The sequence below is a fragment of the Solenopsis invicta genome, chromosome 14 (assembly GCF_016802725.1).
Source record: "Solenopsis invicta isolate M01_SB chromosome 14, UNIL_Sinv_3.0, whole genome shotgun sequence".
Lineage (NCBI taxonomy): Eukaryota > Metazoa > Arthropoda > Insecta > Hymenoptera > Formicidae > Solenopsis > Solenopsis invicta.
The window spans coordinates 18,952,810-18,978,513 of record NC_052677.1 but is presented as its reverse complement, the minus strand read 5'-3'; the positions used below and the strand labels follow the sequence as shown (position 1 = coordinate 18,978,513).

Below are 25,704 nucleotides of genomic sequence, written 5' to 3'. Positions count from 1 at the left end.
TCTCGAGAAAAGCGAAAAGCGAGGTATGCAAGAAATTTCTGAACATCTAAAAATGAGAAAAAAACAAAACATTGTATATTAATATAATAGCAAATATTTGTTTTAGATTTCATACAAAATTATTACTGTACAATTAAAAATTGTGCATCACTATTTTTGTTTATACTACTATGTGCATCACATATAACAATTAAGTAAAAAAACAAAACAATGATATTTAGAAAGATAAGTATATTTTTTATTTTTAGAGAAATATACCTAAATGGTATATTGCTTGGGACTTGGAAAGGAAATTAGTACAGTACGCTCCATCTGTAATATATATACGTAACTGCTTTCTCACTTTATGATGTTTTACTATCGATAAAAAAGTACTGGACATTTAAATTAAAATTGTTGAAAGTAATCTACGATTCTGAGAGTTAAACTTTTGTTTCAACAAAAATACTCATTTAAAATACAATATCTGTTCATTCCGCTTCACATTTCTTTAATTTTCGCAATTATTGGTGGAGCGCCAGTTTTGCATGCGTACTATCACGACGAATGTGATTAACAATGAATCGTTTCACATTTCACGCTTAAATTTTACCATGTAACTGCGAATTATCGTTTTTTTTTATTTTTTTTTATTATTGTAAAATTTCGATATTTCGTTTAGTTCCACAGAACCTGCGCGCAATCTCGTTTGAAGTTATTCATGACCCTCCAATCGATTCAATTCATCGACATATAAAGAGTATCTCGAAATTAAACGTTAAAACTTTGGTAGCGTGTAAAAAAGATTGATAAATTAAGAAAAAGTTCTATAAAGATTAGCTTTTACTTTGTTTTGAAGAAAATCGCAGAAACATCAAAAAAATTTTTACTCGAATTTTTTCACTAGAACTATATTTTTTACTTGAAATCAAATGATATCAGATCGGTTGATCAAGATGGTTAAAGTACTGCTTTTTCACGTAAAATACATCGTTACGTATGATACATCTTCTGTATTAGATATTGGGCAATTACCTTAATCGCTACGCACGATCAGTATCAAACATTTTTCATTCATAATACTATCCATTTCTCTTTAGTATCTGCTAAATAAAAAATTAAAGTAAATAAAATATTAAACATTATATTTTTGATATTTTTTGTATATTACGAATTAAAAACTTGTGCATCTGAAAAAATATACAATGAATCAAGGATATGTCACATATATTTTATTAATTTTAATTGCTTGAAGAATATTTATTATAGACAAATTTAGTACAATGTGTTGAAATTGTAAAAAAGTGTAAATTTTTGAAACATTATATGGTTCGCGGTAAAATTCCAATCTACTCTTCTTAAAGGAACGATAATCAAAATTAACCGGAACTTACCGCAAAAAACTACCCTTGTGTTCCTAAAAATAATGAAACGAAATTTTATTACCAACCCTGAAAATCCATTCTGGATTTATACTAGAGTCTTTTTTATACAAAAAATGGTTCTTTGATGCTATTATTTATTTTATTTCTTATAACTTTTTATTAAGAAGGATACATACCTATATTTGCTTGGTACCGTTATATTTGTTATTGTCTGCTTTTTTAACTGAAAAAGAATATGCTAATTAATAAAATAAATAAATTATGTTAATTTTTATTAATGTTTTGAGCAATTAAAGTTAGCTTAAGTACACTATACCGGATATGCTGTATACGTGATAAAACGAACAGAATGAATTTTAAGGAATACACAAAATGATTTTATATTAGGCATATTGATCGTCTCTCGTTCAATGTATTCAAATTAATAATATACTCTTAATTAATTTCATGCAGGGTACATGATCTGAATAAGACTCGTCGAATTTATTTCACTTTTAAGACTTACATTTATGGGGATATAAAAAAAATTAAGTGTGAATAAAATCTTTATTTTAATTACAAACATAAAATACATCTTTTATATAGAATATTTGTAAATAAACAAATTTCTTTGAAACTCTGACAAAAAGTTTTAGTATATGCTTATGAATATAATAAGGTCCGAATGAAAAATAAATTGCAAATAACAAAGGAATTAAATATCTTCCAAGTTAGTTTTAAAATAAATATTAATCACAGTAATGATAATTCAAAAATTATTCTTTGCAAGTTATAATTATTTATCTCATCATAATAAAGACGTAGGAATATCGTATTCGAATTGTTACTTACAGACTGCAAATGCACCTATTATCGGAGTTACAGTATCCTGGTTTGTATCCTCTGAAAATACAGCGCATAGCGCAATTAAAGTTGCAGGTGAATTTACGTTGGCGCTGATACTCTACGAAATCTTCGATAGATATCATTTTGTAGAGTTCGTCTTCACCTAACAGCAGCAACGGCACGGGCTTTCCATCTTTATTTTAAATACACGAGAGAGAAACATTATTATTATAAATCCAGTGAACGTGAAAACATTATAACGTGAAATTAAAATTATTATCTATATATTTATGAAATTAAAAAAAAACTTTTACATTTTACCCTGATACTTACGAGAAACGCTACTCAAGAGCTGATTTTATCTCTTAAACATGGTTGCCAAAAATTTTATTTTTTTTACGAATTTATTAAATTTAATTAATATCAGTTTATATTTATTGGGTAGTGTTCCTTGTTAGTATACATACATAACATATTTTAAAAGTTATTTTTTTAATACACGCACACATTTAAATTATAATTTGTCACTATTTTTTATCAGCCTTTATCGCAATTAAGAATAAATTATTAAGTTTAATTTTTCATGCTTTTAAATCGGATTCTGTACCTTCAGTGGGATATGCGGAAACGATCGTAGCAACAATCAAAATGGTAAACATGTAGATGTTCATATTGAGAAACGAGTCTTTATCAAGTCTTGCAATTAGAGTACACTGTTAAAATTAAATATCATGAAATTCAATATATTTTCAAGATACACGTTAAATCTAATGTACATTTATAACTGTAAAGCATGCGCATGAGATTTAATGCACTTTTGACAGCATTAAATTTACATTAAATGCTTTTAATGTACTTAAATTGTACTAAAAATTTGTTTCCGTTACATTATGTTAAATTCTACTGCCAATTTTTAACAGTGTATTGAATTTAATTTGTCTGTTTTTTGCACACTAACCATACATGATTGTGAATTGTGTTAAAACAAAATATGATTATTTATATTTTTCTTCTATCTTTAATAATAAATTTATAAAAAAATAAAATTTAGAAATAATGTAAAATGTAAAAACATAAATTCAATATAAATATTTAATTAATTCCGTCTACAAATTCTTTTGTTTAAAAATAAATGAATATAGTTATACATAATATTTATTAAAAGACTAAAATAAACATATAAAGCAATAAATTAATAAATTACATATATACGAAAGAACGTATAAGAAAATAATTAAACTGTAACTTTATTTTATCTTATTTATATTTTGTTTATTATTCACAACGAGTAAATATTTTTTATTAGTAAAATATATTAGCTCATTAAAAAGAATATGTATGTAGCAATACTATAATATTAAATAAGAAAACATTAATTATTATTTATGTCAATCACATCGACAAAAAGTTACATCAACACTGTCCTCATGTATATGCAATACTTTTCCAATCCTTAATGTTTTAAAATACTTGTATGTTTCAAACCTCGTATTTTACACAAGTAACACTCACAATTGAACTCGTAGTTATAATTTTCTTTACGGCAAGTACTTAAAGCCTTCGGTAAGAGCCTTAAATCAGACCGTATTGCTGAGTCAAATGCGCACAATCCAAATCTAAATACAACGCACAAATTCTTGCAATCTTGCATTTTCGTAATTTTAAAAATATGTGCCGTGATTGTTGCTGTGTGCACTGATGTGAAGTTATCTGTTTTATAACAGTCTCTTTAAGATGTTATAACTTGGATATAGTACAAATTGTAAACGTGTACATATGTCTGAACGAATGTGCAAAGAATAAAGGATATGGAAGGATAAAACATATTACTCTTAAATGCTTGAAGAATATTTATTATAAACGAGTAGTACAATGTTGAAATTATAATAAAAAGTGCGAATTGTACGCAATAGATCTATCGGTCAAATTTTTAATCCAGTTTTCTTGAAGGAACAATTGTGAAAATATAACGGCTATCATTGGAAAATACTTGCCGTTTCTAAACATAATGAAAGAAAATTTCATCATAAAATCAAAATATGTTGTTATCGCGTTTGATCTTGCAATTATAATATCCTTTATTGCAAATTTTTATAAGAGTTCTAGACCTTTAATCGGATCGTATATTGCTAAGTCTAATGCACATATGGCCCAAGGTGCATGAATTTTTGCAATCTTGCAGTTTTGTAATTTCGAAAACATCGTGGCATAATTGTTACCGTGCCAACTAGTTTACCGTTGCAGCTATCGATTGTAATAGCTACAATAGCTTGAAAAATTTTACAAATGCGTTGTAGTTAATTTATGGTAATATCTCGAATTACATCAGTACATTATTTATTTTTCTATTTCGCAAATTGTATAAAAAGCAAAGTTTTATTATTTACATGATAATCTTAATATGTCTAGAAAGAAAATTTTAATGCATTTAAATTTGGGATATGTAATCGCTAACCGAGTTACACATCGGATTCTTTGTATAAATTATAAACATGTGCGTCTAAAGGAATATAGAATAATCAAGAATATGTACAAGAAATTACATTAATTTTAAATGTTTGAAGAATATTTATTATAAACGAATTTATAGTGCAATGTCGAAATTGTAAAAAAGCGTAAATTTTACATTATATCCATCGGTAAAATTCCAATCCCCTTTTCTTAAAGAAACGGAATTTATCAAAATTAACCGGAACTTAGTGCAAAGACCCTTGAGCTTCTAAAAATATGAAAGAAGGTTTCATTATTCACCTCTGAAATCCACTCTATACGGTATATTGAGCTTCTTTTAAACAAAAAATAGTTCTTTGAAATATTTATTGCTTACTTTATACGTTTACCTAATTTACGTTTACTATATTGCTTATAACTTTTTTTATTAAAAAGGATACGTACCTACATTTGTTTGTTATCGTTATATCTCTTACTGTCTGGTGTTTCAACCGAAAAAAAATGTTAAAAACATGTTAATTTTTATGAATGTTTTAAGAAAAGTTGGTTTGAGTGTGATTCTATGGCGAGTGTGGCGTGTACGTGACGAAACGGAATGGACTTAAGAATTACATCAAAATGACTTGATGTCAGGCATATTAATCGTCTCTTATTCAATGTGTTCAACTTAATAATATATTCTTAATTAATTTCTTAAAATTCCATCAGGATTTAATAATTAATTTTATTAGAAGAAAGTCACCAATACTGACACCTCATTTTGTTTTGGATAATATTTTTTTTTGGATAATATTTTTCTTCTTAATCATATTTTTATTAGTATTAATATCAGTGCAATGTTTCTCGAGAGATATGTGGGCCGCTTTAAGAGGAAGGGAGAGGTTAGACTATTATTGGTGATTTTCCTCTAATAGTAATCCAAAAGTAATTTTCTGCAAGTTATATCCATTTGCCCTATCGGAATAAGAGCATAGAAGGAGTACAATTATTTGAATTGTTACTTACATCATGCAAAGACATTGATTGTGATGACAGTATCCTCCTTTGTATCCTCCGAACAAACAGTAAACTGCGCAATTAATTTCGCAGGTGAACTTACGTTGGCGATCGTATTCTTCGAAATCTTTGACGGGTATTAATTTCAAGGTTTCGTCTTCATTTAGCATCAACGACAGAGGCATATCATCTTCATTTGAAATACATATGATATTGTTATAAAATAAGTTGACGTGAAAAATGTTATCATAATATGAGATTAAAATTATTATTTATGTAAAGTATTAAAATTAATCTTCAGTGTTAATACTAGATTAGCGTAACTTGGGCCAATTTTCAAGGTTATGGCATTTAAACACACTTTAAGCAATGGAATTGGAGCGCAGTTGAGAATAAATCATTAAGTTGTATACATTCAGTTTAGATTCCATACCTTTAGTAGGGTATGCGAAAGCGATCGCAGTCATAATCAGAAGAGCAAACACGTAGATCTGCATTTTGAGAAGTTGAACCCTTGTTGAACCTGTAAGCTAAGCAGAATATTGAATTTAATTTTTTTATCCATTAAATATCAATAAAAATGAATGTAAATTGCGTCATAATTAAATACTATTATTTATACTTTTTCTTCTGTCTTTAATAATAAATTAATAAAAAATAAAATCTAAAAGTAATGTAAAACTTAAAAATGTTTAATAATTATGTTTAAATAATTAATTCTGTTCACTTTTATCTGTTTAAAAATAAATGAATATAATTATACGAATAGTATATGAATTATATGAATATATTTATAAAAGTAAACATGTAATGCAATAAATTAATAAATTACATACGCAAACGAATGAGCAAATTATTAAATTGTAATTTTATTTTATTTTATTTGTATATTTTGTTCATCTTTAACAACAAATAAGCATTTTTTCTTAATGAAATATATTTATTCATTTACAAAAATATATATTTAACAAAAATACTGCAATAGTAAATGAAAAGAAAAAATTTATTATTATTTATTTATTGATCACAAATACAAAGACGGTATTCTCGGATAAGTAATACTTACAATATATTTTCAATCCGGTTTTAAAATACTTATATGCAAAACCCCCCTCCAAAACACCTCGTGTTTTGCACCACAGACTGTACACTCACAATTGATCTCGCAGTTAATATAATATACTTTACCGCAAAATTCGGCAAAAGCCTTAAATCGGATCGTAATATTGCTGAGCTAAATGCGCACGGCCACAGACTATGTACACGAATTTTTGCAGTCTTGCATTTTCGTAATTTTGAAAACAAACAATGTGATTTTTATGGACTAAATTTACCTTTGTTGTTAATGTATTGCAATACTAAAGCGTTTTTTAGTTGATTTACAATAAGACAAATGTCCCAGTGGCCGGACATGGAATCTGTGAAATTAACGATATTCTATTAATAAAAAAAAATTATTATAGTTCTATTAGTACTTTCCATGGTCCTAGAGTTCTTTTTTGCTTTTATACAAATAGTATCAAATGTAACTAAGTTTTTGCTACCAGTAATTACAAAATTTATTTGATTATTATTTAACCAAACGTTTTGTTGATCTTTCTTTCAGTGTGTGAGTGATTTATGCAATAATTACGTTAATCATTTTTACGTTGTATACGTTTATTTTTGGTTTAACTTAAATTTAATACCGTGATATATCTTGATGGATTAACTTATTTTTTAATTGTCGCGCGCTTATCGATGCTCATAATCAGTATTACATCTCGAAGTCGGTACAAAATGCATCTTTTGCATTGGAGATTAGACATCCTAATCACGATCAGGATCAAACATGTCTCGTTTAAGGTATTTTTTTATCCGCTTTTTTTTATTAAATAAAAAATAAAGCAAGATTGTTTTTATGATTGTATTTATGATTTATTATTGATATATTACAAATTATAAATGTATACGCTTGAAAGAATGTGCGCTGAATCAAGGATATAATAAAATATATTATTCTTAAATACTTGAAGAATATTTATTATAGACGAATTTGTAGTACAATGTTGAAATATAATAATAACAAATTATTTGTGTTTGAAGCAAAAAATGTAACTTATATGCGATACGTCCATCGCTGCATCGGCCAAATTTTTAATCCAGCCTTCCTGAGGGAACGATTATTCCCGAGGCATTTGAAGGATTAATACCGGAAAATACCTTCCATTCCTAAACATAATGAAAAGAAATTTCATTATAAAATTAAAATATCTTGATATTAGGCAAATTGACCGTTTCTCATTCAATGTGTTATCAACTCAATATTGATACCTTGAATTAATTTTCTATAGCTCTATATAAGGATTCAATATGATTTAGTAATGATAAAGTCTAAAAGTCATTCTCTGCTAATCATTTTCCTTAGCTAAATAATCGAGGATATTGGAAGATCGTAATCATTTGAATTGTTACTTACTCGCGGCAAAAACAAGTATTAGGTGGATTACAGTAGCCTGGTTCGAATCCGTTTTTGGTACAGAGATTTTCGCAGATATGATTACAGGTGAATAAACGTTTGTACCGGTATACGTCGCAATCGTTACCTAATTTAATTAAAATACATACAAATTGTTATTATTAGAAAATCGGTTTTTTTATTTAAACTTTTTACATATATTTAGTTCAAATTTCATACCTTCCTCAGGGTATGCGAAAGCGAACGCAGCCACAATTAAAAGAGTAAATACGTAGATCTTCATTTTCTGGAATGAGCTTCTGTCGATTCTTAAATAAAGTACACAGAATTTAATTTTTCTATTCTTTGTATACCAATATAAATGATTGTAAATTGCATCATAATAAAATAGATTTAGTTACATTTTTCTGCTGTTTAATAATTGATACAAAATTTTAATAATTAATATCACAATATAAAATTATTATATAGCATATAAAAATGTTTAATATGAATGTTTAAATAATTAATTTTATTTATAATTTTTTTGTTTACAAAGAAATAAATATAATTATAGTACAATAAATTTATAAATTACTTGAAAGAATATATGAAAAAAATAATTAAATTGTAAATTTATTTTATTTATATTTTCGTTTATCTTTCATGATAAATAAGTATTTTTGTAATAAAGTTAAATATATTCATTTATTTCAAAAAACATTTATATGTAGAAGAAGTACTCTCACCATAAGTAAAAAATAATTTATTATTATTTATGTTAATCGTAATAAAATAATATTAACATTGTCATACCTACTTTTTCAGTCCTCAATATTTTGAAATATTTTGACATGCAATGTACAAATATTTCTCGTGCTTTGCTACAGGCCACACTTACAATCGACTTCGCGTTTGATCTTGCAATTATAATAGCCTTTATTGCAAATTTTTATAGAAGTTATAGGCCTTTAATCGAATTGTATATTGCTGAGTCAAATGCACATAACCAAAGGTGCATGAATTTTTGCAGTCTTGCAGTTTTGTAATTTCGAAAACATTGTGGCATAATTGTTACTGTGTCAACTAAATTTAGCTTACGTTGCAGCCACCGACTGTAGCTGCAATAACTCTTAAAATTTTACAAATACGTTGCAGTTAATTTATGGTAATATCTTGAATTACATCACTACATCATTCATTTTTCTATTTCGCAAATTGTATAAAAAGCAAAGTTTTATTATTTACATGATAATCTTAATATGCTTACAATTAGAAAGAAGTTTTAACGCATTTAAATCTGGAGGAGTATATAGTGGCTAAGGCATTGGCCTTTTCTAATCTAGTTGCTAGAAAAATATTTTAAATAAATCACTTTTAATATTGGGTGTTAAACGTAGTTTTTGCCGTTTATTTTTTATTGAAAAACAATTTTATTTTAATAAGAACATATAAATTAATAGAGGATAAGATGGTATTATGGCCACTCGTTTATATTTTATTCAATAACCTTGTTAATTAATAATCAATTTTTTATTAAAACTTAATGATTAGTGTCATTGAAATGTTAATAGATTCTTAACTCGAAAAGTTATGAAATATTTATCATGTAGAATGAGACGACACTGCATAATGGATCGAAGAGGAACAAGGGTGGTAATTATATGATCACCCCAAATATAAATTAAAAAAATTATTTTATTTAAAAAAATTTTGTTTAAGAAACACAGTATTTTGCAAGACTATTTTGCAGGTTATACTTGTAACACAGTTATCGTTTTTGTTGTTTTTTTTTCCCGATAACGAGTATTACTTTTTTCTATTGTAACGATAACAGTAACATTGTTATATTTTTATAGTAATGGTAACGAATTCAGCTGTTACTTTTAGGCTTTCTATAATAAGCTATTAGTCGGTATCATAAGTCATAAGCCATAAGAATTGATCAATCACAGTCGAATATTCTCTTCACATTTGACTGTGATTGGTCAATTTTTATGGCTTATGAGTTATGATACCGACTAATAACTTATTGTAGAAAGCCTATTATTGTTACTTTAATTCCCTCTATTATTCATTCAATTTAAGACGATCTTGAAATATGAATCAATTATTATATAGTATATGAATATTGTGCGATCGTACATATACCGAATAGTACGTAGTACAAATACATACAATAATGATACGTTGTACTGGCTGCGTTCCGATATACACTGCAAGTACTGAAAATCTATAGTTCACGTTACGTATACTATAGATTTTCAGTACTGGCAGTGAATTTCGGAACGCAGCCACTGTTACATCATGTATGGTATACTTTTTGACCGTGGTCTGATTTGCGTTCAAACCGCTATTGTCTTCATTCTATTCTTGTTTGTGCCTAATGAAAAATAAAGATTGAATGATGCCAGCAATAACGCTTTTAACATGAATCGGCCCGCGGCCTTTGTATGCATGTATGTATGTACAATACTGCTGCGGCCTGCGGATGCTGCGGTCACGCTACGGTACAGTTAGGTCATACACCGCCATCTCGTGGCAGTACAGTAACATTACAATAGCGATATTTTGGTTGCAGGAATTGCTCGCTTGGTTATCTGGGTATCGACCTTTGATGCTGTTCCGAATAGTAGATGCGCCGACAACCCACAGATGGCGTGTTCATCTACACTTCTCGTACACGACGTACACCTATTTACCGTAAAAAAGGAGTTCATATTTACTCCTCAGTGTAAGGTGTAAGTGCACACTGCATGCTAGTGATGCTAGCACCAGACCAGCATCGCGAATCACGACGAAGGAGGCTCTAAATTCACGTGTTTTTCATGCACCGGCCTCCGGCCGCCGTAAGTAATCGTCAGTCTGTGACTCGGTGCGACTTTCGGAAAAGGAGGTGAGAATCCAGGTAATGGCGTATCGCGCGGTGAGTATCCTTCCGGCGAGCGTCTTTCCGGTCCAGAGTAAAAGCGACGGCGGCAGCAGCCAGCGGCTGATCGCCGCACACGGTAGCAGCTGAGGTGAAACGCGGCTGAACGCGGCGAGCAGGCGAGCGCCCCGCCACCATATTGCGTAAGGACAACCGGCCTGGTGAAGATGTTCGTCTGCGGTAGAATCGTCGCCCAACTGCCTGCCAGGCTTATATACACAAATCGTCTCTATCGACCTGTAAAATATGTCGGTACGTAAGATGCAGTCGTCTATCTCTGCACGATTCTGCCTTTTCCGGTCCTTTCCCACTTTGACTCATCTACTCAATGCGCCTGGACGTCGGCTCAAAGGAATAATCTTGTTTCCCGCCTGTTTTGCAATTTATTTCGATCAGAGAATTTCCGTCTTTTCCTTTCCGTACAACCGTCCATTCTTCGGTTGCGTAAGCTTGTGAGTGAGATAATTGTACGGTTGGATCAATGGAGACCGTGTTTACAATCTTTCACGCGGTGTGCCCGCTTTTGAGGTAGGCGCCGAATGACATAACCTGGATCACGCGTTGCTTCACTCCGAGCGTGGTACGGGCAGGTTGACGACGCGTGTCGCGTGTTCCATGTGAGACACAAAAAACATGCTTTACTCCGCACTCGTAGTTGTTAATAATTTGTAGGAGATGTAAAAAGAGTAGACACTCCAATTTTTTTTTAGAAAAATTGCAATAAATCCCTTTTGATTATCTGGACAGCATACAATATTTATAAAAGATTTACAAAATATTCATAATTATTTGAATATTTTAGAAATATTTTTGTAATCTTATATTGGATACATACAGATCTATCATAAATATTTCATAAAAACATTTATAAAATATGTATAAAATATTACGAAATATTTTTTTACTTACTATAAACATTGGATAAAATATGTAATCTATATTTTAATAATATTTTAACATAAAGATTTTATGAATTTATCATGCAAATGTTCTTTAATGAGTTTATTTTTTTTTATTAACAGTTATTTTGTCTAAATACTTTTTACTTATTTTCTTTATTATTTTTAATAGCCTGTTTATAGTTTAGTAAAACACTTGCAGGAGCTGTAAATATTAGTAACTTACGCCACAGTAGCGATGCAAGCAATAAGAAACCACAGGGCACCACTCTCAGGCCAGAGGAATGTGTGCCAGAATCTAGATATTCCAAATCACAAAAAGCAGCTCCTGCCTGCGAATTGGAAGCAAATTGTCCGGCATCTCAGGAATGCAAACCCAAAGATAAACCACCGAGTGAAAAAAGTTCGGATTCTGGTAAAAATGGGAAATATCAATTCCACTATTGGCACTTACTTGCTGCCTTGATTGTAACAGGAGTTGTATACAAGGTGATACAGTGTGAAAAAGCTTTTACTTGACTGATAAAACCAGTAATTACTCTAGTTCTTATTGTGACTTTTTTAATAGGTATCTTCGTCATTTTTGAAAGATGACAAAACAGATCAACAGAAAAGTAAAAGTGAGTTAAATGAAGAATTATTTTGATATAGTAATGGAGATTTAAAAATATACTATTTTCGCATATGCTTTGTATGCTTTTAGAAAAGAAAGATGGGAAAAGGAGATTTAGAGACAAAGTAAAAGTTCCTGCAGAATCAAAATTAATACCTGAGGCGGTACCTTATTTATTGATAGGTGGAGGAACAGCTGCATTTTCAGCATTTAGGTCAATTAAATCTAGAGATCCCAAAGCTAAGGTAATGGCACATATGACATACAATTTATCTAAGTTTTTTTTTCTTTTTTTTTTTGTTTATACACATAAGAATTTTTTTCAGGTTTTAGTTATCGCGCAAGAGGAAGAGTTCCCATATATGAGGCCACCATTGTCCAAAGAACTTTGGTACAACACAGATAGGGAAACAACAGCACAATTACGTTTTAATCAATGGAATGGAACTCAGAGAAGGTAAGTTTTACTTGATTTAAATATATAGCTTTTTGTATAATAATGTTCATACAAATATCTTTTTTCGTGCATACAGAATGTTTGTATTTATTTTATAGTATATTTTACGAGCCACGTGAATTTTACTCAAGTGTTACTCAGCTTAATGAATCTGATAAGGGTGGAGTTGCCGTAGCCATGGGTTGGAAAGTAACAAAAATTGATGTTATAAATAAAATTGTGACTCTTGAAGATGGTTATGAAATAAAATACGATAAATGTCTTATTGCGACTGGTAGGTTTTGTTAAAAAAAAATTTTTATCAAACAAAATTATAATTTTTAAAAAATTGACAATTCTTTATATGTAATTTTCAGGTGCATCACCTAAAAATCTGTCGATATTCGAATCCGCTGAGGATGACGTAAAGAACAAGGTTACAACGTTCAGAACGAAGGATGAATTTCTCGATTTGGAAGGAAATGTTTCTAACTCAAAATGTAAGAATATTGTAGTTATCGGTGGTGGATTTCTTGGCTCAGAACTCGCCTGCGCACTCGCTAAAAGTTGTAAGTTTTTTGCTTATTAGCAAAATGATATTTAAGAGAATAATTCATTTATAATGAAATATGTATCATAATTCATTTATAACGAAATATGTTCTATTATAGATAAATCTAAAAATGTTTTCCAAATATATAAAGAAAAGTTTATAATGGCACAAGTATTGCCGGAATACTTGAGTGAGTGGACTACGAAAAAAGCTGAAGCAGAAGGTGTTCGCACTATGTCTACCACAGAAGTTCAAGATTATAAATATAAAAATGGTCGATTGTCACTTGTCCTCACTGGCGGTCAGACTGTATGTTGACATATCTTCAAAATATTTTATATAATTCAATCCTTTATTTATATTGAAATTTTTATTGTTTTATTTTTTGTGTGAAAAGATTGATGCTGATCAAGTGATAGTAGCAGTAGGTGCTCAACCAAATACAGATCTGGCAACAACTTCCAATTTAGAGACAGAACCTAAAATAGGAGGATTCCTTGTTAATGCGGAGTTAGAAGCGAGAAGCAATCTCTGGGTTGCTGGTGATGCTGCATGTTTTTACGACATTAAACTTGGTAGAAGAAGAGTCGAACATCATGATCATGCAGTTACCTCTGGAAGATTAGCAGGCGAAAATATGACAGGCGCGGGTAATTCCGCAAGATTAGATAAATTTTTAAAATGTTGCAATTTGCGGAAGCATGAAAATATAAACGAGTTTCTGTACAGGTAAACCTTACTTGCATCAATCGATGTTTTGGTCAGACTTGGGACCTGATGTAGGATATGAAGCGATAGGTATTATAGATTCGTCTTTGCCAACTATTGGAGTTTTTGCGAAAGCGGCGGAAGCAACGCCGGTTAATCTTAGTGATGTAAGTAAATCACAATAAGGTACAATATATATTTAATTACAAAACTTTTTCTTAGATTGTTTTTTTTTTTTCATCTAGGAACAAAAGACAAATTCTGAGAAATCACAATCTAATAAAAAAACGGTGTCACAAATTGTAAAAAGTGTTGATAACACGGAACAAGAAAAGAAAGAAATATCTAAAGATAACGTAAAGTCTGAACAACCTACAAAGTGCGAAGATTTTGGAAAAGGCGTTGTTTTTTATTTACGAGATGATGTTGTAGTAGGAATAGTGCTGTGGAATATCTTCAATCGAATGTCGATTGCCAGACGGGTAAATTGTCTTCATTAACCCATTTCTATTGATCTTATAAGACATTTTTCGAATTTTTTTCCATGTGTATCTAAGTATTTTTTTCAAAATATTTTTTTAAGATTAAAAAAAATGAATTTAAAATTCAGGATGTATTAATCTGTTGCTATATTCGTGTACAATTCCTTTCAAAATAATCCGAATTTATTTTGATATAATCAAGTTTATATAACATGTAATTTAAATAAATTAACATGATTTTTATATTATTTTAGGTTCTTGCAGGAAATACGAAATATGATGATTTAAATGAAGTAGCAAAACTATTTACAATACATGAAGATTGATTATTTGATTAAGAAATAACAGAGTGAATGACAATATTAAGAGATTATTGCACTGTACATGTAAAAAGATATCTGACCTTTGTGTGTGGTGGGATATTATCATTGGAAAAGCTTCAAGCAAAAGCTCGCACATCGTTGAATTTTGCAGGTATACGAGTTACATGAATAGCAGTCAATGTTATGTTGTATACATGAAAGATTTCTAAATACAATCTGTACACAAAATGTTCTCATATACATACAGAGTGTACATACGTTCATTACAGCTAACGCTAATTGAAAGCATATATGTATATGTATATAGGAAATTGAACATAAGATCTTTTATTAATTACAATGCAATAGAGTCGATTGTTATTCGTTATATATACATATATATTGTTTTATTAGTTATTATTGTTCGGTTAAAGATCTGTAAAATATTTCTTTTGCATGAATGCAATTTATTTTTTCTACACTGTCGATGATACGTATCTTTTACTCCTCACTTTTTAAGTTACCAAGATGTGTGTGACGAGATATTTATCATTATATTTCGTCTTCAGAATTCAAATTTTTAGTCATTGCCGGTAAAACCCGATTTCTATATCGCTGACCTAAATTATTCATGTACGTAATGTAATTATGACAGCGATACTCGTCCAATACCTGTATAAAGATGCATTTGGCAAGTTATTTAATAATATTAAATGTAAATAATTATATTTAGTACATTTCTTATATACCATATTTTCCGGCCACATTTTTCTATTTGTCAAATCCTGTAGCAGCTCTTCCTGGCAGAATTGCAAAAGTGACACGGAATAGTACACCATATAATCGGACGGGTACAAAATACAAATTGCAAAGAAATGAACTATTTCGCTCCATGGAAGAATTCCCCAGAAGCATTGCGTTAACATTCTATTGAATATCATCCACCAGTCGATATCGAAGACATCCTTTTTGTGTAAAAATCGGGACGTTACAACATACTTTACAGTATATTTAGGTAACTAAATTCTTTAAATGATAAAATTTAATCACCTTTAATCCATATTTGATGTTTGGAAGCTCGATGTTGACCATGGTTTCTAAAACTTGCATAAAAGTGAACTGCGAACTGGTGCCTTCGTTATTTTTTTCATCGATAACTTTGCCCAATTTCGGCCAAAGAAGCAGTGTCGATGGAAATTGAACTAATTGCATGATAAAAGTCTTGCATCTATAATCAGTTATTTAACATATAATAATTAGCATATTATTCAATAATATACTGTAAGAATATACAGTCGTAAAGTTGATTAGATATTGATAGGCGATCGGAATGATTCTGAGAGAAGTAGAGTCATGGGGCACGATTCTTAGCTCTTGAGCGCAAGGAGTGAGAACGAAGGATCCCGACGTTAAATTTTAATTGACTTAAATTAATTTTTAATTTAAGTTAATTTTTTTGTTGCTTTTACACAATTAAACATACTAATATTAAATATATACTAATGTAAAATATTAAGGATTGTAAGGCCGTTAGGAATTGATAGGCAAGTAGAATGGTTCAAAGAGCGATTTGGAGCGTTTTGGAGTAATAATGAGAGTGCTAGTTGTCAAAATAAAGGATTCCGAGTTCAAATCCTGATCAGCTCTTAATTTTTCCGTCACTTACATTAATGTAATAGCATATCATATATCTGGTCAATGATGAGAAAGAAATATCGAGACAGGTTGATGATAAAAAAAAAACGTTGACCTGGTGAGAACTAAGTTTTCAATCTGAGACCTGCCAATGATGATATTTGACTAGCTTGAGTTAATCACTATTGATAACCGTTTAAACTGCTTGTTTAATCTGTTTTATTTCTTTGTGGTTTAAATACCGCGAATGAGATAATGGACATATTCAAGCTAACAAAGCAGCTAGTCTGCTCAAGGAGTAAGCTAGCAGTTTTGACTGGCTAGAATATGGCTACTGATAAACAAGTTTATTATCTGCCACTAATATGTGACCATATCGGAAATTAAATTGGCTGTCAAGATTAATTCGCAGTCAACTGAGGCTCTTATTTTGTGCTAAATTATTTACTTTTTACACTAATGAATGAATTATTTGAAATTAAATATGTCAAGTTACATACTTATCCAAATTTCCATCACAGATAATGAACACCGTTGCCAAGAACCAATCAAAACCTTCAAACCTGCTCGGTTTATTGTACTGTATAAATATGTAGGCAGAATGAATGAATTGTTTCAAACTCTTTTGGCTGTCGCTAGTATTTTTTAAAATCTCTCGTTGTTCGGCGTAATTTAAAACAATGTTAATAGCGTGTATGTCTTCTGGTAGCCAATAGTCCGTGTCATACGTTATGTTCTCCTGCCATTTAAATTGCTCCACCCATTCCGCAGTTGGAATAGCTTTGTGCATTTGATTCAATAAATTTGTCATCATTGAATTCTAAGATAAAAATATTTTGTTAATTTCTAAATCATAATTATATTCTAAATTATAATAAATTAAAAACCCAAAATAAATAAAAATAGGCTATTAAGGAGTATATTCGCAAGTATATACTATATAATATATCCACATTAAGTAAAGACATTTTTATTAACTTACTTGCGCACTAATACTCGTGCTAGACTTTTAATAGCCCGTGTATTTATTTTGGTTTTTGAATATAAGGGTCATTATTTTTGTTTCATAATTAAATAATTGCATGTTAAATTTATTTTTATAAAACCACCTTAATTGGGCCTCGCGAGGCTTTATGAGCCTCTCTAACTTGCGCAACCCAACTAATGTCTAGCAGTCCGGGTCTTTCCTCCTGCAACATATCACTTAATTCCGAATCGTATTCAATTTCTCGAAAGTCTATCATATCTGCATATATTCGGGGAGGTGGAAATTCTGAGAAAAGTTCATATTCCTCCAACGGTAACATATATTGTTTCTTTTTATATGTCATGTAATATGATTTTAATAAAATATTATGTCGCAAGAAACTGGATTCGTCAATTATATATTCCTTCGTTGACTCTGGTTTATCACCATTATTGTCATTATTGTCCTCTGATTTTTCGTAATCACTTTCATCATCGGTTTGTTCTTTGCGAACTTCGATCATAATTGTGCTGTCTTTTTGAATATCTAACAACGCTTTCTAAAATTGTATTTATTATTATATACAAGTATATATATACTTTCCATCGCGTGTAATGTACTACCTGAAAGTTCAACGAGTTTAATAGGTAGGCGCAAGCATCTAGGTTCCAAATTACTGTATTCAACGAAAGAAGAGCTAAATGGTGATAAGTTGAATTCACATCTGTTACAGCCTGTAGTAATTCAAACAAATTCGACGGACAATCCTTTTCCTCATCATCTGATTCGCTGTCATTCACCATAAATGCGGCGAAACCTGTTAATGAACATACATTTAATATCTGTTAACTATACATTCTCCCAAAATATTCTGGTGAAAAAATTCTCATGATATAATTGTAGAAATTTATTTTAAATTTCTGAAGGTATCTAAAAAAAAAATCTTTAATTTCCAGATTTTAGTTTTTTTTTAAATTACAGAATAAAAAAAATGTAAAATATTTTAGAACCATATATACAAAATGGAAAAAAAAAGTAGATTTTCTCAATACTTCTCAAATTATTCCAATTCGTAAAAAAAACTGAGACAAAATTTTTAAAAACTTATAAGATTATACAAGAATTTTGAAGATTTCTGAATTTTATATAAATTTTCTAAAAATAATATAAAGTATTCTAAAAAAATTTTTCACCAGAGTACGTACAAAAATATTGTGTTAATAAAGTTCTTTACAATTAAAATTAAGGGAAAATAATGTAAGTATGTGTAGAAATTCATTGACGTTCTCTCTATCCCAAGGATCATAAAAAAATCTAGGATCCTCTGCGTTTGTGCAAGTTTGCGATAACAAGGTTGACAAAACGTGGGGCCCGAGATCCGCGAGTACATTATGACCCAGGTCGAAGTAACCAGCCGACGAGATAAAGCTGACTATATCAGTGAAACTCCAAATCACTCTTAGAGGAGCGATCGATCCGCGAATTAGTTCCTCGAACACCAATTTTTCATTAACAAGCGCTTGCAAGCCGAGCGGTATTGATACCATTTTCAGTAAAACTTTTTTGACAGCACTATAAGAGAATTTCAAAGATTATATATCGTTACGATTTTTTTTCAGAGATAAATCTATTTTCCTTATTACCTATCGAGTTGCTGAATTTTGTTTTCGTTCTCGACGCTGCACTTGTTCAATCTTTTGTAAAAATTAGCAACGGCGGGATAAAACTGCGTTTCAATCTCTTCTTGCGCTGCCTCATAAACATCGTATACGTTGAATAATTTTTCTACCAGACTAAATGAATCTAACATACATTTTATATCCATAATAGAAAACGGCTGTTTCAATAAATTCGACGCGTACAGCATTACGATCGCGACTGGGCATTTCAATGGTGCTTTTTCGGGATTTGTTGAATGTTCTTTACAACTTGTAGTCAAAAATGTCGGACCGTCTACGGTGTCCACCATATGAGAAATAATACTTAATGTGTGCGGCCAAATCTTTATATTATTTACAGGAAGAGATGTCAGACGACATAATGCAGCGTGGTAAAATTCATCATTATATAATACGTCCGAGATATTGAGTATGTTTTTAAGAGCATTGCAGGAAGTATTGTACACACCACTCGGTGCTTCTGCTGCTAACTTATTCAAGGAGTTCAACAATTTCATCAAGAAATCAGCCATTTCAAATGGCGTTTTCAACGAATTCTCCGTGAGCAAACTTCTGCCAACTTCGTAGCTGCAGAGTTGCGAGACGAAAGTCAAACAATGCAGATAAGTCGCGGTTTCTATCGTATTTCCGGAAATACACAGCTCGTTGCTCTCGTCCATAATGGAGACGGACAAGGAACAGGGTGTCTCTGCCAAACCGCTTTGAACACAATCAACAATATTCTGCAGAAACGTTGGAGATTTAGTTAGAACAATGATGAAAATCCTCCTGATAGAAAGACTATGAAGCCACCTCTTGCTCCACTTAGCCTGCGGCTCCAAGACCGAAATGATGTTCAGCACGTTCAAAGTTTTGGGTTGCAATGAGTTACCAAAACTATGCGTACTAAAAAATACTATAAATTGCTCTATAATTTCTTCTACAATCTTATCGCTGTGCCTACTGTTTTTCAACATTTCCTCTTGATAGCGGATTATTAGATGCATTATACGAAATAATTTCTCGTGCAGGAAGAACTTGAAATTGATTCCAGAGATCAGAGTGGGCAGAGTCTCGCGCACTTTTTGCGAATGATATTGCGCGTTGAACGCGCTCAGCAAATTACCGTAGGTATGATGCAATTGCGAACAATTCAGTAACTTTGCGTGTACCTGCATGCTAGCCTCGAATATGGCTCTGCTATCGTCTGTTAGACCGTCCAGCAGCGTTTTCTGGAAAACATCCCACTGCGAACTGCTATTTATGTTGGATAATTCGATCTTTAATAAAATCTCGTAGCCGGCGAGTCTCACGTGAACAGGCTTGTCGCGACTGATCTTGTCGATGATACAGTTGTATTCTTCCCCATTTTCCTGTGGGGAGACCCAATCGTCCGCCGCGAGATCGCTGGTGAAGGAGAGCAACGACTGCGACTGTGACGCTGCGGATGTGGGTTTCACCACCACATACTGCTCGGTGATCGCCTTTTTCATAGAATTCAGCAAAGCAGCCATGTCTTTCGAATGCGAAAGCTTGTAGGCGATATCACTGGGTATCTGCTCTTTCTCTATAGCGCTTTGTATGGTTTTCCCGAATTCCTTCTTCAAACATTTTCTTAGCCATTTATGAAGATCCGGTGGCACACCCTTATCCATACTTATTTAACTAAATTAATATTATGTAAGTAAAATTAAACGAGTGCAGTGAAACGCACGTGCCTTCTGCCCATAGTTTTGACGTTCGTTGGCATAGCAACTGGAAATGTATACATAGAAAGATATATATGGAATACTCTTTGTGAATAAATCAAGTCACGCAATACAATGAAACCTTTTATAACAAAATTATACAAGATCGTTATACTTGTTTTAAAAGTCATATAACATTAATTGTACTGTATCGATGAATAAATCTGAGTATTATTATGTCTATAGTAACTCAATTACGTAATTCAATTAGCGTGCAGGTACTATGATATTCGGAGATTTGGAACGTAACGCATTAATTCCGCCTTGAAGAGAACAGACTCCTATGACATTGCATTTTACCAGAAAATCTGCAAACTGTTGGAAAGTATATTAGACTAAATCTCTTTACGATTTTCTCTTATATCCATTTTTACCAACGTAGATTAACTTTAATCAGTTTAGTTTACTCTTTATCTTTTTCTAACAAGAACTAGAAAAAGATAGTAAAGTTAAACAAAGATTAACATTAATTTACATTGGTAGGCATTATGTGGTCTACTTGCCAACGCGTTGTTTTGATCGTGGGGTCCAATAATTACGACGACACTGCTTTTATTATCTATCAATGGTTTTGCATGTGGCCCGAGTGTGTCAATGTGAGTTTGAGACAATTGCACACTTGTGAATGGAATGTTAATACTGCCGAGAATAGCGCCTCTCTCAAATCTGTTAAAGATAGATTAGTTTAGAAAATAAATTCTCTCAAATTTGTTTTATTAGAGTAATTAAAAAGTACTTACTGTATATTATTACGTACGTCGACTACTATGACTTTGCTCGGCGAGTTGTTGTAGAGGTTTAAAAAGTCATCTACACTAATTCTTGGCATCTTTTCAGTTCCCGTTTCGGGTTCAATCCAATTGACATCCTGCTAATCAATAAGAATTTTATATATGAAGAAAAATGTTCTATTACTAAGAAAAGTGATTGTTGAATACACACACACACACACACACACACACAAAAGTGCGTACGTGCGTGCGTGTGTGTGTGTGTATACACTTTTTAATTTTAAATAATGGTTATTTTTAACAAAAAAATACTTTTTAATAATAGTCTTAAAATATATTCATCATACAAATTTTATAAGAATTTATTATTATGTATAAAAAAAGAATTTATATTCTTTTGAGGAATTTATAAAATTTTATCGAAAAGAAATCAAAATAATAAACAAATTAAATTTTTATTTTAATTTAATATTTTTGATTGAATAATTAAATTTACTAGAATTCAGAATATATTATGAATAAATTTGATACTGATAATGAATTTCTACTAGATTTGTGAAACTAAATTTATGAAATACTTAAAACAAATAATATTTACTTATAAATGCAATATGTATTTTTCTATGTGTAATATACAGGCAAATGAAATAACTCAATTGATACTGTACCTTCGCTATATTGTATTGGTGTTTTCTGTATGTAATACTAGCGGGTGTATTCTGATACATTGTCATGGAATCCTTAACGCACAATTCTATATCAACCTCGGGCAGATCGGAGAACAAAAGAATACATTCGTTAAAACCTGACATTAATAAGGAATCTCGCAGTTGTTTCAATATTGCTAATCCAACCAAGAGAGGGAACGATGAATCTCCCAGCAATAATTTATCCCACAGATGCAATATCTTATGCAACGGAAATACGTCTATAAAACATTAATAATCTTTGATATCGATGATTAGTGCACCAAACGCGTATTCAACAGCAAAACTTACGTGAAAACATTGTTAGGAACCATGGTATAGCAAAGAGTTCCGGTACGAAATTTATAGATTTTAGATGATTTGCCAACTGGGGATCGTGGAACGCAATGATTTGAGAAAATTTTCCCAAGTATTCCTGTATTACCGCCGAGTTGTCTTTCAGGAAGAACTTGTGAAGATACTTCGGTATAAACGTTGACAAACACGCGAAAGCTCGAGCTAAAATCAAGTGTGCGGTAAATTAACCAAAACTGTCAACAGTGCCATTTTGGGTTCGCTAATTATTTTAATATCTTTTATTTTGTATTATACAGTATGGAATATTGAAGTATTATATGTGAATATAACACAAAAAATTCTAATGATAAAATAATATTAAGATAAATCTCTACTAACCAAGAACAAGAATAGAAAATTAAAAGTTTGCAATTTTATACCATCATTTTAATGTTAAAGAACATAAGTATGTGTGTTGGGTGATCATACCTTCATTGTTAAAATTTAAGTAAAGAAACGGCGCTGTCAGCGAGTCTAGACCCTGCCAATAAACGTAATGTAAATTATTTCTGACCCACGCTTTTAGCAACCTTTGCAGTCGTTCATGCCCAGCGCCGGATGACAATAATTCGCTATATTGATGGCATCTCGGTATATCCACCTCTATCTGACAAATTATTAATGAGATGCATTTGTATGTTGTACATTGTATTACATATAGCAGTTACATACCTGCCGATCAGTGTGAGTGGGCGTTTCCTTATCAATCATGTCATAACGTTTCTGTATGTCACCAGTGATACCGAGCAAAGCCGCCCATACGGCACCTCTAACCGGAGGCGGTATATCCTTGTGTGCTTCCTCGATAATTGCCTCCTGAGTGAGCGGATAAGCCTGCAAAAGTCTGTCGAACAGGACGAGCCTGTAAAACTGATATTCCGTATCGCGTTCTCTTATGATTAAGGGCAATTGAGATGTAGCGTTTGTCAAATCTTCCTGCGCTTGAACCCGCATTCTGTAATGTAAAATTTTTATGACAAATTTTTATCATGTAATATCAAGACAAATACAGAATAAGAAAAAAATGAATGAACTAACTGATTTGTCAACCAAGGATAATTTGCTATGTAAGGGATATGGGCTAAACGCTGGCGAAGAGTTTCCAGAGGAACTTTAACGACCCTTACATCGAGTAGACTAGCGGTGTCTCTCTGACCAAACATTTGCCCCAGTAGTATGACTAAGCTAAAACAGAAAAAATATATTGCATATATTCCCGATATATAAATTGAATAATCTATGGTTATTACACACATATAAGTATGTTTGAGTATTACTTTGGAATAGATAAGATAGGTGGTCTTGATCTAATGAGACTCTGCTTTTTTAGCTCTACTGTAATATCTCCACCGGCCAATTGCCATAGATAATACAACTCATCCATTTTTCTAACAATAACATTCTTATAGAGATTTTCTTCCTTCTCCTGCACATTTCTCATTAAATGCTCCGCGAATATCGGTAGTTCCAGTAATTCCGCTGGAGTCTTGCGCTTGGTAGGATGAATTTGTAGACATGAATCTACAAATTCCTTTAGTTCCCTTGGTAACTTCTGCATATAAAGATAAGGATATAATTTTATAACAAACAAATTACAATGTATGATAGATAAATCCTTTGTACTTCGTAAACTTGAAAACAATTGTTTTCTCTGGCAAGACGTTCGAATATGCTGGTTTCACATAATATTAAGCTCAAAACTTTTCTTAAACACTGGGATAATTTTACACCAGGCCAGATAGGCTGTCCTAATAGTTGCTCAGCTACGATCATTCCCAGAGACCAGGAATCTATCTTGACACCACTTGGACTAGGGTTCAAAAACACTTCCGGTGCAGTGTACTTTGGATAACTGAGAAGAATTTAATTCAAGCTTTTCTATCAACAGGTAAGTCTATTAATTTTTATATCAGTAAAAACAAATACCCAATTGGGAAAGATACATTCTTTCCTCCATCTGTCATGTAATACAATCCATAATTGTATAACTGGACATCACTATTTTTCTTAATCAGGATATTATCTGAACTCAAGTGCCTGTGTACTAGATCTAATTCATTCATATGCCGCAGTGCTAAGAGACACTGAAAAGATATTTTGATGATCTCCTCTGTGTTTAGATCATGTTTAGTACTCAATGGATTTCCGCTGTATTCCGCAACAACTACAATCCTCTCTACAAATGAAATGCAAAACAATTATACTCTCTATACAATAATTGTATTCTATTATAATTTCTGCAAGTAGACAAATTTATTCGCAATTGTCAGGATTCTCACCATGCTTGCTTCTAATTATATCAAGATAGGGAGAAAGATGAGGGTGATAGATAGTCTTCAAAAATTGTGCCTTCCCATAGATGGTTATGGAATTCGGTGTGAGTGGCAGACCATTGCTGCCACATACCTCCACCGGATGACTTTGCGCAAAAAAAGTCATGCCGCCCAGGCATCGCTCCTCGTTCTCCAATAGTGCAGGACACATAGCTTTCGTATACTTAAAATTCCAAGTCTCTTTCTCCGACTATACCAGACGCTGCCGTCCCGATTCGGATTTCCTGTCGCTCAGCATTATTATTATCATTCTCTGTATTTCTTATAACATGCCTGATACCCGCCTACCTATCGTTTACAGCCATTTACAGCTGTCATACAACAGCATACACATAGGAATGATAGAAGCTTAGCGCAGGAGTATCAATGCAGCAACAACGCCGATTGATATCATCGTACCACAGTACTGTAAGAATCTTATATCATGGTCATTTTTTTATCGTATTTTTTTCGTTATTCTTATTAAGGATGATGAAAACTTAAAATAAATCTTTTTGGTAGTTCTAGGTTAAGATTGCGTATGAGGTGAAAGCAGTGTGAAGTCACGTGGCCCACGTGACTGCCGCGCAGGCGCGCGTTGTATCACTGCGCAGT

At 31.5% G+C, this 25,704-nt stretch overlaps 4 protein-coding genes and 2 long non-coding RNA genes across 12 annotated transcripts; 1 reads left to right on the top strand and 5 right to left on the bottom strand.

The window, feature by feature from the left end:
* Positions 1-1,214: 1,214 nt before the first annotated feature.
* On the bottom strand, positions 1,215-3,780 carry LOC105207776. Of its 2 annotated transcripts, none has more exons than XR_851473.3 (5): positions 3,702-3,780; positions 2,797-2,902; positions 2,196-2,382; positions 1,541-1,587; positions 1,215-1,396 (listed from the first exon to the last, which is right to left on the bottom strand). It is a non-coding gene; the product is annotated as an uncharacterized LOC105207776 (long non-coding RNA). The 2 variants fall into 2 exon arrangements; XR_851472.3 differs by having other exon boundaries at positions 3,675-3,764.
* A 246-nt stretch (positions 3,781-4,026) lies between these two features.
* On the bottom strand, positions 4,027-6,875 carry LOC105207777. Of its 2 annotated transcripts, none has more exons than XR_851474.3 (5): positions 6,703-6,875; positions 6,070-6,166; positions 5,646-5,826; positions 5,085-5,119; positions 4,027-4,908 (listed from the first exon to the last, which is right to left on the bottom strand). It is a non-coding gene; the product is annotated as an uncharacterized LOC105207777 (long non-coding RNA). The 2 variants fall into 2 exon arrangements; XR_851475.3 differs by lacking the exon at positions 6,703-6,875 and adding an exon at positions 6,473-6,567.
* A 759-nt stretch (positions 6,876-7,634) lies between these two features.
* Positions 7,635-9,026, bottom strand: LOC105207821. 2 transcript variants are annotated; one of them, XM_026134010.2, is made up of 4 exons: positions 8,894-9,026; positions 8,314-8,402; positions 8,095-8,221; positions 7,635-7,847 (listed from the first exon to the last, which is right to left on the bottom strand). In XM_026134010.2, the coding sequence occupies exons 2-4, from the start codon at positions 8,375-8,377 to the stop codon at positions 7,799-7,801; spliced, it is 240 nt and encodes a 79-aa protein (XP_025989795.1). In that variant the 5' UTR covers positions 8,378-8,402; positions 8,894-9,026; the 3' UTR covers positions 7,635-7,798. The 2 variants fall into 2 exon arrangements, with proteins under 2 accessions (XP_025989795.1, XP_025989793.1); XM_026134008.2 differs by having other exon boundaries at positions 8,890-9,025.
* A 1,767-nt stretch (positions 9,027-10,793) lies between these two features.
* On the top strand, positions 10,794-17,998 carry LOC105207778 (apoptosis-inducing factor 1, mitochondrial). Of its 2 annotated transcripts, XR_005576302.1 has the most exons (13): positions 10,794-11,254; positions 12,104-12,390; positions 12,470-12,521; positions 12,605-12,759; positions 12,841-12,971; positions 13,070-13,245; positions 13,328-13,519; positions 13,622-13,812; positions 13,901-14,153; positions 14,233-14,378; positions 14,457-14,693; positions 14,948-15,167; positions 15,787-17,998. XR_005576302.1 is itself a non-coding variant. In XM_026134006.2 (12 exons), the coding sequence occupies exons 1-12, from the start codon at positions 11,170-11,172 to the stop codon at positions 15,017-15,019; spliced, it is 1,977 nt and encodes a 658-aa protein (XP_025989791.1). In that variant the 5' UTR covers positions 10,794-11,169; the 3' UTR covers positions 15,020-15,238. The 2 variants fall into 2 exon arrangements, 1 of the variants encoding a protein (XP_025989791.1); XM_026134006.2 differs by lacking the exon at positions 15,787-17,998 and having other exon boundaries at positions 14,948-15,238.
* On the bottom strand, positions 15,311-20,910 carry LOC105207820 (protein broad-minded). The gene is made up of 8 exons (XM_026134011.2): positions 19,241-20,910; positions 18,832-19,169; positions 18,221-18,414; positions 17,740-18,156; positions 17,131-17,450; positions 16,046-16,223; positions 15,745-15,960; positions 15,311-15,667 (listed from the first exon to the last, which is right to left on the bottom strand). Exons 1-8 carry the CDS (start codon positions 20,908-20,910, stop codon positions 15,548-15,550), a joined length of 3,453 nt encoding a protein of 1,150 aa, XP_025989796.1. The 3' UTR covers positions 15,311-15,547.
* A 164-nt stretch (positions 20,911-21,074) lies between these two features.
* Positions 21,075-25,620, bottom strand: LOC105207771 (TBC domain-containing protein kinase-like protein). Of its 3 annotated transcripts, XM_026134005.2 has the most exons (13): positions 25,399-25,620; positions 25,057-25,334; positions 24,704-24,953; positions 24,401-24,629; positions 24,055-24,329; positions 23,816-23,962; positions 23,450-23,732; positions 23,207-23,384; positions 22,733-22,939; positions 22,403-22,662; positions 21,744-21,874; positions 21,507-21,669; positions 21,075-21,318 (listed from the first exon to the last, which is right to left on the bottom strand). In XM_026134005.2, the coding sequence occupies exons 2-13, from the start codon at positions 25,259-25,261 to the stop codon at positions 21,211-21,213; spliced, it is 2,436 nt and encodes an 811-aa protein (XP_025989790.1). In that variant the 5' UTR covers positions 25,262-25,334; positions 25,399-25,620; the 3' UTR covers positions 21,075-21,210. The 3 variants fall into 3 exon arrangements, with proteins under 3 accessions (XP_025989790.1, XP_011175714.1, XP_011175715.1); XM_011177412.3 differs by having other exon boundaries at positions 25,057-25,620; XM_011177413.3 differs by having other exon boundaries at positions 21,744-21,871; positions 25,057-25,620.
* Positions 25,621-25,704: the final 84 nt, after the last annotated feature.